Here is an 18,041-nt window from a genome sequence, read left to right as displayed (position 1 = left end):
TGAATTCTCAGGAACAGTGGCAGGAGGGGCTGAGGGCCCCATACAGCTCTGGGTGGACCTCAAGAGCTTGGACCCCTGGAGGATCCGCACCTGTCAGTCTGGCCCACCCCAACCTCCTCAGGGATCACAACTGCGTCCTGACCGACATCTCTGCTTCTCTCTATAAACAAATGTTTCCCATGTTTTTGTATTCCTTGAGAGGAGTCAGGGTGGGATGATGACCTCTAGCCCGACCCCTTATGATTTATGGTGACTTCCTCTAGGTACATCCTAGAGGGGTACCTAGAAGTACATCCCCACATCCCTGTCTGCGAGCACGCCTCTGCTGGAACCCAACTAGGGTGAGCTGGGGGGGTCCTGGGAGTGCTGTACATGGCCTCCGTCAATCTGACCTCTTCTGGGCCCACCCAGAGCACAGGACCATATGTCCACTGCACTCCTACACACAGGGGCCTGGGGTGCACCAGGGACAAGTGGGTGCCTCTAGTAACAAGGTTGGAAGAGCCAAAAACATCTGCTCCTGGACAGAGTGGGGAACACTCAGGTGACGGGGAGTAGCTGCAGCTTCCAGGCACCCTCCAGCAGTCTGTCTCAGCCTCATCTTTGTGGCTCAGACTTCATTACTACTCCTAAGTCCAGGGATGTCTTCATTCTACCTTTTCAAAACCATTCCTTCATGAATGGTGGGGACAGCTGCACAACCTGTGAACATACTTAATAATGGTTGAAATAACTTTTACATGTTTTACTAATATTTTTTTAAGCCCAACCCTCCAGATGAGGGATGGAGGCAAGAGGTCCTTCTGTCGTCCTGGCTCCTAGCCACACACCTCATGCTGCCTGACCTGGGTGTCCTCTGCATGCCACAGGCAGAGTCCATCGCTCACAACCCCAGGCCTCATTCCCTTTGCCCCTTCCCTCCTAGGACCGCCCTTAACCCACTCGTGGCTTTGCACCAACCTGTGTCTAGGTAAAGGACATTCCTCTACCCACCTAGCTTGAGGTCTATACCACCTCTTGCTTTCTGGCAGCCCCCCTTCCCACTGCAAGCAACATATATACCAGCAAGGCCCCTTCTTCCTGATTCAGCCTGGGCCTCAGACAAGGGCAGTGCAAGGACATTGCTGATACCAGGCCAGGGAGAACCTAAGCCGCAGGAGCACCCACTGAGCCAGTCTCTGCACAGAGGGAGTAGGGATGACTGTTTCCACAACGTGGCCATCAGGAGCTCTCTCCTAGAATAAACGAACCCCTGCCCCCCAAAAGGGCTCATTTTGTTTTTTGAGTAAATGTGGCAAACAGCGGAGAGCATGGCTACAACCACAGGCTCTCCGGTGAGTCAAACTATGACCTGAACAGATCAGCCAGCCCCCGAGGACCCTGTGGCTGCCATGTGGATGTTGTCCAAAGGCCTCTGGCTGCAGTGTGGTTCACGGAGCCAGGCTGAGGCTGCGCTAACAGCACACTAGACAGGCAGCCCTTCCTAAAGAAGGGGATGTGGAATGGAGTACACCTGCTGCAGTCTGCACTGCAGGGCGGAGCTGTGCAGCCCACAAGCCAACAGCCTTGCACGCTGCACTCCAGACGGTCAGGGCAGGGCACCAGGCATGTCAGATGCCAACAATCAAAGGGTCGTCTAACAGTAAGTCACAATTTCTGAGGGTGAGCAAAGCTTGTGGAGAACATCCTGTATGTGACCACCTGCGGAAGGCCACGGTGAAGTCTCTAGAGCACAGAAGGATAGCAGAGACCCCACCGCAGCAGTAAGGAGGCCATCTGTCAGATTTATTTATTCCTACTCAACATAACCCCAGAACACAGGAGCAACTCTGTACATCTCTAGAAACTCACAGCTAGCTCCAAAACAATAGAAATCGTAAACTACAAAAGATGAGTTGTATTCAGCAAATATAAAGGGTAACTTTAGGCTGTGTCGAATGTTTATCAGATTATTTACAGGCCCAGGAGTAGGTTCAGATCTCGCCAGCCTCCTTCTCCTCCGACCTCCGCGAAGCCATCTTCCCGTTGGAGCTCTCCAGCCTCCAATCAGCGGCCCCTCGCTCACTGCGCCCGTGCTCCCAGGACTCCTCTCTCGATGTCCGCTCTCTGGAGAACCTGGGAAAAGAGAACCAGAGGTTCAGAGGAGGCCGGCATCCCCCTTCTGGCTGGCTCCTGGAGCACCGGCAGCTCTGACCCTCACCACCAGGTCAGGGACGGCTGAGACCCAGCACACTTGGGGAAGGCCTCGGCAGGCCAGAGGGCAGCTGTCTAGTGCCCACACCACTACAAGGTAGTGTTCAGGCAGCCACTAAAAAGACATTTGTAAAGATTTCTCCTAACAGGGCAAGCTTTTGCTGTAACATGAATGGAGCAAAGGACAACAGAAGTGCACATGTGGAGTATGACCCATTATGTAAACACACTGGAGAAAAGGCTACAATCAACACAAAGATGCTCACAGGGCTTACCTCAGAGTGTATCAATGTTTTTTGTTTTCCCTTAAGAAAACCACAACAGAGGTAAGCAGGGCCTGGTCAGGACACAAATCTCAGCGGCTCTGTGCATCAAGGGGACACTGAGTGTGCAGGTCACAAGGGAGCTGTGCCCATGTAACCACCCCCACAGCCTCTCAACTGCGCTAGCCCTGCATCTACCTGTGGCTCTGAACTTACAGCTCCCTATACCCTGAGCCCCGTTCACGAGTCCTTAAGGCTCCAACACAGTTCCACAGATGCCCAGCCAGGCTCCTGAACAAAATCCCCAGACCCATCCCTGCCAGGTATGGCCAACAGGCCCCACTGACAGACCCCCAGAAGACCCTGGGAACACAAAGAGAAGGGGCTCACTCCTGGTTGCAGCTACTGAAGGATTCAGAGTAGTTACTTGTATTTCGCACTCCGGTCCCTGGAAGCCCGGCGGTGGCCCCGGCTGTGGCTCCGGGAACGGCTGCGGTGGCGCCGGTGTCTGTCTCGGGACCGGGACCGGGATGACTTTCGTCGCTCCCTGGAGGTAGATCTGGACCTCCTCCGACGCCGGTCCCGGGAGCGTGACCTGCAGCAGACAACAAGAAGGATCTGAAGGCCAAGATGCCCATTCTTGCAACAGGTTCTGCTGGGTGCTTCACTGCCATCTCCCCTTCCCTCTTACTGGGGTTCACAATAGTCCCACCAACTAACCTCTGGTCAAAGAGAATTAAGGCCCAACCCTCCCAGGTGCTTCTGAAAACACCTTGCCAGGAAATCCCTGCCAACCCACATGCCTCAGCAGCACCTTCTGACTTCTCTCATTTACAGTACATCCTTCTTCTACACTAAGCCCCAATCAACCTGACAACAGACAGACATGGCCCAAACCTGGCCCCTTACCAGCCCTGCCTACGAGGTGAAGCTTTAGAAGTCAACTATTAAGAAAAAAATGTACGGAGAGGGCATGCGTGTGTGGCTCAGTTGGTTAAGTGGCTGACTCCTAGTCTCAGCTCAGGTTATCTCAGGGTCATGAGATCAAGCCCCCCATTAGGCTACGTGCACAGGACAGCATCTGCTTAGGACCCTCTCTCCCTCTCAAATATATTTTAAAAAGGACAAATATGTAGAAAAAAAGGACATTTCACTGAGAACATGTTAATGGATTTGGAAACCTACCTCCTTCGATCTCTGGTTCTTGATCCAGACCTAAAATGATTAAGAAGAAAAAAAAGATGAACAATTTCCCCCAAACAGCCCTGCCCCTCAGTCCACAACTGAAGGAGTGTCAGCTTCCCACAGAAACCTGTTAATTTCTAATGGCTCACTCATGCTCAGGCCTACGGCTCCATTGGTCAACGTTCACAGCACCAAGCCAACCCTCAGTCCCCAGGGGTCAAATGCGATGCTCTGAGTTCAACAACTGGCTCTGCAAAGTCTCGGCAGTGGACACTCACACAGCTATGCAGACTGTCACACAGCAGATGCAGGGCTGGGCAGGATCTACAGTCACCAAAGGACGCCAAAGTTAAAGCAAAGCCTCAAGTTCCAGACACAGGCTCATTGCTAGTTGAGGGTCATATGACCTCCTTGAGAAATACTACATAACCAACCAGCAATCCAAGAAACACACATTACACAATGGGCTCTCGTTTTACATCCTGTTCTACAGCAAAAAACAACAAGATCACCACCACAAAGTGCTGAGGGGGATGTGAGAGGAGATGCTCACACAACATGCATTCAGAGGATGACCTGACAGCTTCCTGGAAAGCAATTTTTCCAACACCTACTGATATTTATCCTAGGAATTCTAAGGAATTTTATAAAGCACTCAAGCACATCTATAAGGATGATCATTAGAGCACTCATTTAAAAAGTTTTATAGGGGCACCTGGGTGGCTCAGTCGGTTCAGCTTCCAACTCTTGATTTTGTTTCAGGTCAGTCTCAGGGTCCTGGGACCAACCCCCTCATTGAGCTCCACTCCAGGACTTCTCTCCCTTAGCCCTGTCCCACCCCCCCAGAGCTCCCTTGTGGCTCTCAAATAAATAAATCCTCATTCATGAGACACACACAGAGAAAGAGGCAGAGACACAGGCAGAGGGAGAAGCAGGCTCCATGCAGGGAGCCCGATGTGGGACTCAATCCCATACTTCTGGGATCATGTCCTAAGCCGAAGCCAGACACTCAACTGCTGAGTCACCCAGACATCCCAAATAATAAATAAATCTTTAAAAAACAAAACAAAACAAAACACAAAAATAGCTTTATATAGAAACTGTTATCAAAAAGTGAAAGTAAGAAACAAAAACAAACACGGAATGAGGCTGCATCAAACTAAGAAGCCTCTGTATGGCACTGGAACCCATCAACAAGATGAAAGGCCACCCGGAAGTGGGAAAAACACGTGTGGACCAAGTATCTGACAAGGGGTTAATATCCAAATATATAAAGAACGCCTGCAACTCCAAAGAAAAAACAAAACAAAACAGATAGACAAAAAAGAAAAAAAAAGCAGGAAGAAGATCTTGGGATGCCCAGCTGGGTGGCTCAGTCAGTGAAGCATCTGCCTTCAGTTCAGGTCATGATCCCGGGGTCCAGGGATCAGAGCCCCAGATCAGGCTCCCTGCTCAGCAGGTAGTCTGCTTCTCCTTCTGCCTCTGCCATTTCCCCCAGCTTGTGTTTCCCTCTTGCTCTCTCTCAAATAAAATCTTAAAAGAAAGATAAATTTTAAAAAGCGGATAAAGGATCCAAACGTATCTTCAAAGACAACACAGAGGTAGCCAACATCACTCATCATGAGAAATGCAAATAAAAACCACCATGAGGTATCACCTCACACCTGTTAGAAAAGCAATAACCATCCAAAACTTAAGAAATCATAAATAAAACTAAATAAAAAGTCTAAGACAAGGTAAGAAATAGTAAGTGCTGGGGTGCTTGGGTGGCTCAGTGTTGAGCATCTGCCTTCGGCTCAGGGTGTGACCCCAGGGTCCCTGGATCGAGTCCCTGCTTCTCCCTCTGCCTGTGTCTCTGCCTCTCTCTCTGTCTCTCGTGGATAAAAAAAAAAAAATCTTAAAAAAATAATAATAAGGGCTGGCAAGGACATGGACAAAAGGGAACCCTCGTGCACCGTTGGCAGACAACTAAACCTGTGGAGCCACTGTGGAAGACAGTAAGGAGGGTCCTCAAAAAATTAAAAATAAAACTACCATATTGTCCCACAAGCCTACTTCTGAGTATTTATTCAAAGAAAATGAAATTACCATCTTGAGAAAGACCTCCACACCCCTCCATTCATCGCATCCTTATTTACAAGGGCCAAGACATGGAAACAACCTAAGTGTCAACTAACAGATGAATGGATAAAGATGTGAGGTGTATACATAATAGAACACTACTTGGCCATAAAATAGTAAGAAATCCTGCCATCTCTGACAGCATGGACGGATCATGAAGGCATTATGCTGTGTAAAATCAGTCAGAGGCACGCCTGGGTGGCTCAGAGGTTGGATGTCTGCCTTTGGCTCAGCGTGTGACCCAGGGTCCTGGGATCGAGTCCTGCTTTGGGCTCCCTGCATGGAGCCTGCTTCTCCCTCTGCCTGTGTCTCTGCCTCTCTCAGGAATAAATAAATAAATAAAATCTTAAAAATAAAATAAAATCAGTCAGACACAGAAAAGCAAATAATGTATGATCTCCATTATGTGTGGAATCTAAAAAACAAAACCAAACTCACAGAGAACCGGCTGGTGGCTGCTGGAGGCAGGGTTGGAGATGGACAAATATTATGGAGGTGGGCATGGTTGTGCTGTCACTGCACGGGCATGTGTACCCGTCTGCCAAGGGCACTCCTACTGGGGAAGGTCTGAGAGATGAAGCAAGGATCCTGCATGTACCCGTGCAAACAGACAAACCCTGCCACAGCAGTGGTCACTTGTGTGTAAAAATGGACTCACGTGTTATGCTTAATACATTTTTATGCCGTTTGAATGTATTTTGTTTTAGTCTCTTTACAATCGGAATCTGTTAGGTAAAGTAATGAGAAGACTAAAAATGCAACAAACATTTCTTGGTCTTTCCTGAATTACACGCTAAGGAATTCCCCCACGAAAGCCCAGCTCTGGGCCTTTCGAGGACACTAAGCATGTCCCATGACAGTGTGGTCTTGGTTCCAGCCTCTTCCCTGAACTCTGACCAGATGTCTCCTAAGCATCTCAAATAGAATACAGCTAGAGCCAAATTCTCCCCACCACCTCCTCCTGACCCCAATATACCGCTCCCAGTTTCTCCATCCTCCTAAGTGGCAACTCCAGGCCAGAAACCACGAAGCCAGCTCTACTCCCCCTTTGCCTGCCTCACAACCTCCTACCAGCAAATCTTATCAGCTCTACCCCAACACACCCAGATCCTTCTCACCCACACCTGTCACAGGTACCTCCTTCACCAGCACTCTCCTAGTCAGCTCCTCAGTCCTTGCCGCTTCCACCCTTACCATCTACACGTGTTCTCAGCAGGGCCCCACAACCCTTAGTCAGCTCCAGTGTACTCAGCCCTGGAGGATTTTCCCCGACAGCAAGTACGGCTGTGTGCGGAGCACGTTCCAGCTCCAGAGTCTCACTCCTACCCAACTTGTCTGCTGAGTGCTGTGTCCCCAACAAGGCAGGTGAGGGCACAGCAGGTTCCTCTCCCACTTCTACTGCTCAGCCCTCCCCTACACCTTCCCAGGGACGAGTTAGGTCGCCACAGCTGCCTGTGCAGCTCCAGATGGCTCGCTCTGCACCGCACAGCTCCTCTGAGGCCAACCAAAACCCCACTCCTCTGAACATGCTATGTGTTTGCTTCTTTTTCAGGGCCATGTGGGTCAGTAGCACAAGCCAGACTGCGAGGAAGGAACAAGGTCTTCTTGGACATGTGTGTGCTGTGGATTCACCTCCTGCTCAGCCGCTCCTCCCGCTCTCTCTCCTCTCTCCTCCTCAGACGATCCTGATTTCTCTTCTCTTGCTTTTCAGCCACAGTTTTCTAAATAAAAGTTGGAAAATGAAAGAAGAAAAAGTTATACCAACTAGTAAATGAATGTTAAAGCGCTTTTTTATGATTTCAATATCAGTAATTTAAAAATCTAAAAGAAACTCTTAGGAAATGGACATAACCACCTCTAAGACTTCTTTTCTTTCTTTTTTTTTTTTTTTAATTTTTATTTATTTATGATAGTCACACACAGAGAGAGAGAGAGGCAGAGACACAGGCAGAGGGAGAAGCAGACTCCATGCACCGGGAGCCCGACGTGGGACTCGATCCCGGGTCCCCAGGATCGCGCCCCGGGCCAAAGGCAGGCGCTAAACCGCTGCGCCACCCAGGGATCCCCCCTTTAAGACTTCTTAATGGAAAATACATGAAAATAATGCTTTTACTTAACTTTAAAAGATTTTATTAGAGACAGAAAGAACAAGAACACCAAGCAGGAGGAGTAGCAGAGGGAGAGGGAGAAGCAGATGCTCCACTAAGCAGGGAGCCCCATGTGGGGATGGACCCCAGGACCCTGAGAGCAGAAAGCAGATGCTTAACTGACTGAGCCACCCAGGCACCACAAAAATAACGCTTTTATAAATTCACCTCATATATTCAGGGACAAGCTGCATACTCTAAGAGGTGCTATAGCTCAAAGTCATAGAAACCGATCTTTCACTTCACACCAATCCAGAAAGTTAGTTTTTTACAAAGGAGACTCCACAAACTTTACAGTAAAAAAGAACATGTGTCTGACCAAATATATCCTGCTGCCCAGGAGCAGCCTGTCCTTGGGAGTGCTGAGGGCTACACTGCTACACTGGCTTTAGACCCGGCCTCATGGGGACAGCAGGCCAGGGGAGGTGGTCTATGAACACTCCACAACTGGCTGGCTTTCTTGTTTGCTTTAATATTTTAAGCAATCTCTAACATCCAACATGGAGTTCAAACTTACAACCCCATGATCAAGAGTCATGTAGTCTACTGACTGAGCCAGCCAGGAGCGCCCAGAACTGCCTTTCAACATTAAGTTCAATACTCGGCTCATCAAGATTGATTGTGAACACAATAGAAAAGACAATCCAATCCAACAGAAAGGAGGAGGCCCAGAGAAACTACTGGAATGCAATCGACAAAGCTGAGAGAAAGTACTAGATCCAGCTTCCATACCCCCCACCCCCAATACCAACCCAAATCCTTTTGATCCCCCCACCCCTCCACTGATGGAATGAAGCCCTAAGGGGGAGTAAAGTAGGGCCAGGGAGACAAGAGTCACCGGTCTTCTCATGCTCATGAAGGATGATCCTACATCCCAGTACAGTCTGGAGCCAGGTCCTTGAACAATGGGGTATAGCAAGGACCACAGGAGAGTGGCCAGCTATCCTCCTCAAAGCACTCACAAGGTGCGAGAGAGCCTTCCTATTTGGCACCTCCAGTTCTCCACCCCTGGCTTCACTTGTCCTGGATCTGAGCAGGCACAAAAAGATGGCTAAAGTTAAAGATGGAGAGTTTCAGGGACCCCTGGGAGGCTCAGCAGTTTAGGGCCTGCCATCAACTCAGGGCATGAGCCTGGGGTCCTGGGATCGAGTCCCACGTCGGGCTCCCTGCATGGAGCCTGTTTCTTCCTCTGCCTGTGTCTCTGTCTCTCTCTCTCTCTCTCTGTGCCTCTCATGAATAAATAAATAATCTTTTTTTAAATAAATAAATAATCCTAAAAAAAAAAAAAAGATGGGGAGTTTCAGCCCCTCAACTTCCACACACATTCCTAAAGAAGATGTGACCAAGCACAGGGCTATGGTCTGGCATTAAGACCTTTACAAACCTCCCTACTTCCAAGACACTGTCCTTCCACCAGTAACAAAAAAGGCCTTGCCTCACTATTACCTGGGCATGTGGCCTGGAGGTTTGAGTACCTCTGGGACCACTGTAAGTGAAGCCATCTCAGATTAGGGCCCAGAACACTCCTGCTTCTTACTGTTTAGAGGTGCACTTCCTGACACATTTTTTGTTCTTAGTGTAACAGCTATAATCAAAATCTATTAATATATTTGTGTTGTTCTGGTCAACTTTGAACAAGTTGTAACTGCAATGACAAAACACGCTTTCTAGATCTAGTTAATACTTAAGACCTTAAGGGGATGCCTGGCGGGCTCAGCTGCTCTCGATCTCAGGGTTTAAGTTTCAACCCCAGGTTGCATACAGAGATTACTTAAAAATAAAATCTTTAAAAAACAAAAACTTAAGTTTTTAAGGCTTCAGGGGAAAAATTTCAATGTAGTTTCATCTCTGTTGGAGAAGTATGTCTTAAGAAAGAAGTAAAAGGGGAACCCTGGGTGGCGCAGCGGTTTGGCGCCTGCCTTTGGCCCAGGGTGTGATCCTGGAGACCCGGGATCGAATCCCACGTCGGGCTCCCAGTGCATGGAGCCTGCTTCTCCCTCTGCCTGTGTCTCTGCCTCTCTCTCTCTGTGTGTGTGACTATCATAAATTTAAAAAAAAAGGGAGCCCTGGGTGTTGCAGCGGTTTGGCGCCTGCCTTTGGCCCCGGGCGCGATCCTGGAGACCCGGGATCGAATCCCACGTCGGGCTCCCGGTGCATGGAGCCTGCTTCTCCCTCTGCCTGTGTCTCTGCCTCTCTCTCTCTCTCTCTGTGTGACTATCATAAATAAATAAAAATTAAAAAAAAAAAAAAAGAAAGAAAGAAGTAAAAGGTTTTCATGTATAAAAAAGTATCAGGAGAAAATTATGGGGTGATATGAAATGGAAATACAGTTTAAAGGAGAAATGGAAGGGGCAGCTCGGTGGTTCAGTCCATTAAGTGTCTGACTCCGGCTCAGGTCATGATTTCAGGGTCCTGAGATCGAGCTCCACATCAAGCTCCCTGCTCAGTGGGAATCTGCTTCTCCCTCTCCCTGGGATTCTTTTTGTGATTCTTTCCCCCTCTGCCCTTCCCTTCTGCATTCTCTCTCTCTCTCTTACTCTCTCTCTCTCTCATACACACACACACACACATACACACACAGTCAAAAAAATAATTTAAAAAAAAGTAGGGATCCCTGGGTGGCTCAGTGGTTCAGCGCCTGCCTTTGGCCCAGGGCATGATCCTGGAGACCCGGGATTGAGTCCCGCGTCAGGTTCCCAGCTTGGAGCCTGCTTGTGTCTCTGCCTTTCTCTATCATGAATAAATAAATAAAATCTTAAAAAAAAAAAAAAAAAAGGTAACAAAGTATCACTTTTCAATATTCTATAGGGAGTACAGGAGCAAAATGTGATTTTCAGTCCAGTGGCTGTCCCCCCAACTCCAGTCCCTGTGCCAGACTCACACCTCACCTACTGGCAACCCCTCAAGTGCAGGGCTCTGTCCCCTGCTCCCTCTAGGGGCACACAAGGCTCTCTGCCTTGACTGTCAGTGTCCCAGTCATGTGCCATGTGTCTGTCTTTCCATCAAATGTCATGTGTCTGGAGGGAAGGGCTGCACAGTTCCCAGTGCAACATCCTAGTGGTCCCTGTAGGCAGCAGGGAAGATTCCACCAGTCTGAAAAGTAATCCAAACTATCTGAAACATATGTTCACCCTTCCTTCTTAGTGTTCTGTATCCAAGGTAAGTTTTACAGTCTAACCCAGGAAAAAAAGGAGCCTTGAGGAAGAAATAAAGGTAGGCAGGGGTGGAGCAGCACTATCCTAAAAGCCCCACCACATTCTCAACCTCCCGAGGAGGCTCAAAGGCAAGGGCCAGAAGTGTGATCTTTGTCCAGCCTAACCACTCTCCACACGTCCGCCCCTGCCCAACCCTCATCTCTGTCTAACCTAACCACACATCCACCTTTGCCTAAGGATAAAAATGAGACTACTGGCTCTTCCCATCTTCAAATACAAGTTATTTCAGAGCTGTGCAAAAGCTCTCTATACCAGAAGACTGGATTCTGCGTTTTTTCCTGCACAAGAAGTACAGACTAAACAAATATCCAAGGTCCTTTTGGATTAAGACCTTAGTTCTCTTGTGTGAATGAAGTGATGAAATCTGAATATTTCACTCTAAAACTCAAGGCACATTCTTAGAAAAGATCAAAACATGAGTTTTTCTAAAAGTCAAGAAATATGGAGACAATCACAAGACTTCTTGGGTTTCTCCAGAAACACAATACATCAACGTACCCTCAACTGATCAAGCTTCTCTCGGATCTGAATGAACCCCAAGTGTAACTTGCCCCCGAAGTGGTCTGCAAGACGACGGTCATTGTCATGGAGCCCAAGGTAGGCTGAACAGACCTCACAGACACGCAGCTTCTGCTGTTGGAAACTGGATGCAGGCATGGAATTTCTGTATTCTTCCTGGACAACGAGAACAGAGTAATCAAAGTGAGGTACACAGAACTGCAAGCAAATATTCAACCCCCAAAATGGAAATATTGGAAAGGACTACAGAGGTGACTTTTAAATAACAGAAATCGAATCATTTACAAGCTTTAGATATTTTTAACTGATTCAATTTCCATCATTTATTTATGAAATGAACTAAGAATCATGATTTCAAAGCAATAAGGAACATTCAAAAACTCTCAGACAAGCAGGATGCAGTGTTCTCAGAGGCCAGCAGGAATGGCAGGTCTCAGTTATGTGCAGTGGAGAGCGCTAGGAGGACCACAGAATCAAGAAGGGAGACTCTTCAAAGGGGGCCTTCATAAAACAAACACAAAAACCAAACCAAACAAGCAACATACAAAAGCTCCTCATCGAAGACTACGTCCCAAAGTCCAGAAATGCTGCCCTAAAAGCTAAAATACTAATGGACAAAGAAGTTAGACACTCTCTTCAATAAAGAACATGTCCAACAGAGCAGACCAAAATGCACCCCCTCTGGCAGCCACTCGTCAGAACAGATAAAATGAAGAACAAACGAAGCAGGACATGGCTCCTGGTGCTGGTGCCAAAGTCAGAGCATGCCTTCAAAACCCAGGTTTTGGGGATGCCAGGGTGGCTCAGAGGTTTGGCCCTTGCCTTGGGCTCAGGGCGTGGTCCTGGGGTCCCGAGATCGAGTCCTACATCGGGCTCCCTGCATGGAGCCTACTTCTCGGTCTCTCATGAATTAAAAAACAAAAACACATGAATTAAAACACAAAACCAAAAACAAACAAAAAAACACTCCACCAAAACCCAGGTTTTAAGAAATGCATTCCAACAGCTACTGATTTTTTTTTTTTTAAAGATTCTATCCATTTGTTCATGAGAGACACAGAAAAAGAGAAACAGGCAGAGACACAGGCAGAAGGAGAAGCAGGCCCCACACAGGAAGCTTGATGCGGAACTCAATCCCGGAACTCCGGGATCATGCCCTGAGCCACAGGCAAGTGTTCAACCGCCAAGCCACACAGGTGTCCCTAAATAATCAAATTTTCTACTCAACTGCATTCTAATGAACTCTCATCAGGTTTTTTTTTTTTTTTTAAGATTTTATTTATTTATTCCTGAGACACAGAGAGAAACAGAGACACAGGCAGAGGGAGAAGCAGGCTTCCTGTGGGGAGTCTGACATGGGACTCAATCCCGGGACTCCAGGTTCACGACCTGGGCTAAAGGCCAGGTGCTAAACCTCTGAGCCACCCAGGGATCCCCCACAGCCACTGATTCTTTTCTTTTTTTTTTTTTTTTAATTTATGATAGGCACACAGTGAGAGAGAGAGAGGCAGAGACACAGGCAGAGGGAGAAGCAGGCTCCATGCACCGGGAGCCCGACGTGGGATTCGATCCCGGGTCTCCAGGATCGCGCCCTGGGCCAAAGGCAGGCGCTAAACCGCTGCGCCACCCAGGGATCTCACAGCCACTGATTCTTAAAGGGATCTTCCATTAGTTTATATGTTCAAACTTCCCTGGCAAATGCAGATTACAATGGGACACAATGTCACTCACTAAACTGGCAAAGTCAAAAAATAAGGTACTCTCATACCTTGCTGGTAGGCAATGATGTTGGGGCAACTAACAGAATGCAACTGAATTAGCTGCGAAAGCAAGACAGGTGCAAGCCATTACCAGGAACCCTTCTGGGCATATGTCCTAGAACATGCTCATACGTGTGCCAACAAACAAGTGCAAGGATACTTGCTGTGAACTGTCTTTGAAGATAAGAAACCAGAAAACTGCCAATGGACAGTCACATGTTCATGAAACGGAACCCTACAGCAATAAACTGAAGGAAGTTGTATGGAGCAACAGGCAGAGACCTCACAAACAGTGCTGAGAATAATGAGAGAGAAAAAAATACACAGTTGGCAGCATTGATGTGGGATATTTTAAAAGCACAAAGCTTTTAAACCTACAACACGCACACACAGAGTTTATGGGAAGCACACATGTGTAGTAAAGGATGAAGACAGAATCGAACGCACACTAATGCCTGCCTCTGGGAGGGACAGTATGGGACTGGAGAGGGAAGCACCGAGAACCTGCAATTCCATCATGATGTGCTACAGCTTTTATTCAAAGGAAAAAACAAGGGACACCTGGGTGGCTCAGCAGTTGAGCGCCTGCCTGCCTTTGACCCAGGGTGTGATCCTGGAGTCCCAAGATCAAGTTCCACATCGGGCTTCCCATGTGAAGTCTGCTTCTCTCTCTGCCTATGTCTCTGCCTCTCTCTGTGTCTCTCTCATGGATTAAAAAAAAAAAAAAAAAAAAAAAAAAACCAAAAATCTTAGGCAAAAATGGTAAATACGGTGGGCACACAAGTATTTGTGATACTCTATACCTTTCTGTAATTTCAAAACTAACTACTACCCCTCTAATTTCTTTCAAAATAAACTCTAATTATGCTGAGTGAAAAAGAAAATCAGTCTCACAACATTCTTGAAACAACAATATAGAGATGGAGGACAAGCTCATAGTTGCCAGGGGTCAGAGGAGTGGGTGAGGCTACATAAGGGTCATGGGAGGGATCTTAGTGGTGATGGATATTCCGTATGGTGACTATCAACATCCTTTCTGTGATATTGTTCTATGGTTTCCCAAGATGTCATCACTGGGGGAAACTGGATAAAGGGTACACAGGATCTCTCTGTATTTTTCCTTCAGACTATTCAACATCCTTGAGCGCTGAGCAGAAAGGAACCCACAGGTGCCAGAGATGAGCACACTGGAGGCCTCCCCAGCACCATCCTGTCTTGCCAGTGGTTTTAAGGAAGTGGTGCTGCCTCCCACGGTACTGTCAGCCATGGGGACGGAGGACAGTGGCTGTGGCAAGGATACTCCAAGTCCTGGGCATGAACAGCCACGCATCCCACATCCTGGTCTCGTCTGTCTACACATCTCCGCATGATGAGCCCCTCATCGACAATCATTTACATACAAATCTCTGAGCCATCCCACAGATTTCCGGTGACAGCGCTGCTCCTGGAAGCACGAAGGTCTGGATCTCAGGGTGCCCCAAGAAGCCACAGAGCTTCCCTCCTGACTCCAACCCTCGCACGGCCCCATCTTGAGTAACCCTTCTGCTCTCTGCATTTACCAATGCCTCAGTGGGTATCACTCTAGCACCCACAGGCCCTTGGCATTACTCGTGCATTCAGTTAATCATTACTGAGCTCCTACTGTGGGTTAAGCATCATGCTGTGCCAGGGGTAGGGAGGGAGATAAGCGGAGAGAGACCTGCACCAGGGCTCCTACATGCCGTCTTCTCATATCTATTTGGCTTCCCTACCCCACCACTCTTAATAACCTTCTCAGTCTGTGCGTCTCAGCTAAGGGATCTCTTCCAGGATCACCCTACCCTACCTGGAGACCCCTGGAAACACAAAGCCACTCTCAAACTCAGACCTCATTTCTTTTGAGCACCTATCTTCATCTGAATCAATCTTATCCATCTGTACACATACCCTTCTACCTGCATCTCCTCCCACCTCCAGCGTTGTCTCCACGAGGAGGGCCTCCTCACAACTAAAAACTATCTGGCACACAGCTGGAGCTTAACAAGCATTTACTACAGAAACACAATCATCCCCGTCCCCCTCTGATTCTCCCATTCCCACCATTCTCAAAGCCCGTGTGAGCCATTTCCAGTTCCAGTGGTAAAGACTTGTGAGTCAGAGCATATCCAATGGATAAAATAATCTAGGAAGACAACAGCTGTGAATGATACAAACACTGAGCCCCTGACTAAGTTTCTCCACCACCCTTCCAGTTTATCCTGGCCTGGCACCCAGGCTGACTCCGTTTGGACGCTACCCTCAATCTGCACAGGTTCTCTCTACCAGAGATGCAGTGTCACCAAGAACACCCAGATTTTGTTCTTTACATCATCTGCACTACAACTCTGGCCCACTCACACCAGCTGAGTAACCACTACGGCCCAGCAAACCCCTACAGAGCCAGAGGATGAGAGAGTAAAATGACAGACACCACTCCAGTGACTCTTTAGCTCTTGGGACTGCAGCCTGCATGTGGGTGTTATGCTCATGGTTGGCAAGTTCCAGGTCCAATGTCACACATAGGTCACAGGAGGCAGAGCAAAAGCACAAACCGAAACATGCTGACTCTAAACCCTACAATCCTATCCACATAACACCCTATTTCCAAATTTTCCCCAATATTAAAAAAATGGAATAATTTCATTTTAGCCCAAAAGGTCAACATTCTGGGGCTACTATGTTTCCTCTATCTCAAAGACAGTTTACCACCAACCTCAGCTTCTTTTTTCTTTGCACGGACTTTCTCCACTTCCATAAGAATCTTCTGGGATTCATCCACATTTCCTTCAGCTCCCAGTTGCTCAGCTTTAGCAAGTAGTTTTCCTATTTCTTCATTCAACTCATGTACTTTTTCTGCCTGAGGGAAAACAGAAACAAGCAGGTCAGCAAACATCTAAACCAAAGGATTTTTTTTTTAATATCGTATTTATTTATTCATGAGAAACAGAGAGAGAGAGAGAGGCAGAGACACGGGCAGAGGGAGAAGCAGGCTCCCTGTGGGGAGCCCGATGTGGGACTCGATCCCAGGACCCCGGGGTCATGCCCTGAGCCGAAGGCAGACGCTCAATCGCTGAGGGACCCAGGTGCCCCAAGATTTCTTTTTTTTATTCATTCACTTGACAGAGCTGAAGTACACACAAGAAAGGGGGAGCAGCAGGCAGAAGGAGAAGGAGAAGCAGAGTCCCCGCTGAGCAGGAAGCCCTGAGGTGGGCCTCAATCCCAGGACCCCAGGATCACCACCTAAGCGAAAAGCAGATGCTCAACCAGAGTTACCCGGGTGTCCCTAAAACCAAAAGATCTTAACACAGAGACAATGAGTGTTTTTCCTGCTATACTTCTAATCTGTTCCACCAAAATTAAATGAAATGAAATAGCCAAGATCTTTGCTGGATCACAAGCAAACTGTAACAATTTTGACATCCTAACTGGCCCCATTGTGTCTGTGACCTTAAACTAAACCTGTGTGCTGCATTCCAGTAAGAGCAGCAGCATCCCTGTCACTTCCAAAATGGTTGCCAAAGTCATCATGGTGGTCACTTTCTAGGCTGTCTCTTCTCACATCTTCTATCACGCTTCAACCTGGTAAGGACCACAAAACGTCCAGGTTTAAATGCGTAAACTTGTAACATATGCAAAATGTCTAATCAATTGGGATTTAATTTTAGAAATAAGGTAGAAGGGATCCCTGGGTGGCGCAGCAGTTTAGCGCCTGCCTTTGGCCCAGGGCACAATCCTGGAGACCCGGGATCGAATCCCATGTCGGGCTCCCGGTGCATGGAGCCTGCTTCTCCCTCTGCCTGTGTCTCTGCCTCTCTCTCTTTCTCTCTCTCTGTGTGTGACTATCATAAATAAATAAATATTAAAAAAAAAAAAAAAAGGTAGCACCTATGGTCCAGTTAGCAACTGCACATATTTTTAAGATTTTATTTATTTACTCATGAGAGATAGAGAGAGGTAGAGACACAGGCAGAGGGAGAAGCAGGCTCCATGCAAGGAGCCCGATGTGGGACTCAATCCGGGATCACGCTCTGAGCTGAAGGTAGATGCTCAACCACTGAGCCAGCCAGGCATCCTCTGCAACTACATATATTCTAAGCAACACTTTTACAAAATTGAGAGGCAAAGACACCGAAGAGACTCATCAGCTGCACTCAAAGAGGGGAAGGGTAGAGGGGTGTGCTGACAGGCCCATGACACACAGATCTACCTTCTTTACTGTGCAGAACAACTGCCCCACAGTCTAACCATTTCCCAAATAACTGTCCCCCCTTTCCTGTTTTATGTGGAGGTGTTAAAAAAGCAAACTTTAATAAGCTTGTACAGGGCAGCCCGGGGGGCTCAGCGATTTGGCGCTGCCTTCAGCCCAGGGCCTGATCCTGGAGACTCGGGATCGAGTCCCATGTCAGGCTCCCTGCATGGAGCCTGCTTCTCCCTCTGGCTGAGTCTCTACCTCTCTCTCTCTGTCTCTCATGAATAAATAAAATCTTAAAAAAATAATAATAATAAAATAAAATTGTGGCATCATAGTTAAAAAAAAAAGAAAAAAAAAAGCCTGTACAGTAGAGGCAGAGACAGGGCAGCAAGCAGCTCCTGGGGGCTGCGAGCTCATGGGCAGCCTTC

General features: G+C 47.8%; 1 protein-coding gene across 6 annotated transcripts in view; it reads right to left on the bottom strand.

The window, feature by feature from the left end:
• Positions 1–1,764: 1,764 nt before the first annotated feature.
• The window catches only part of LUC7L (LUC7 like), a 35,832-nt gene continuing 19,555 nt past the window's right edge, over positions 1,765–18,041 (bottom strand). For 5 of the 6 annotated variants that reach the window (XM_038540956.1, XM_038540955.1, XM_038540959.1 and 2 more), the window contains 6 exons: positions 16,135–16,278; positions 11,623–11,799; positions 7,395–7,483; positions 3,642–3,671; positions 2,884–3,051; positions 1,765–2,115 (listed from right to left, as the gene is read on the bottom strand). In XM_038540956.1, the coding sequence (XP_038396884.1) occupies positions 1,974–2,115; positions 2,884–3,051; positions 3,642–3,671; positions 7,395–7,483; positions 11,623–11,799; positions 16,135–16,278 (750 nt within the window). In that variant the 3' untranslated portion in view covers positions 1,765–1,973. Of the gene's footprint in view, positions 2,116–2,846; positions 3,052–3,641; positions 3,672–7,394; positions 7,484–11,622; positions 11,800–16,134; positions 16,279–18,041 lie in introns of all 6 variants that reach the window. The other variant, XM_038540957.1, reaches the window with a different exon arrangement.

This window comes from Canis lupus, chromosome 6 (genome assembly GCF_011100685.1).
Source record: "Canis lupus familiaris isolate Mischka breed German Shepherd chromosome 6, alternate assembly UU_Cfam_GSD_1.0, whole genome shotgun sequence".
Lineage (NCBI taxonomy): Eukaryota > Metazoa > Chordata > Mammalia > Carnivora > Canidae > Canis > Canis lupus.
The sequence above is the reverse complement of the archived record's forward strand: the minus strand, read 5'-3'. Positions and strand labels throughout refer to the sequence as shown.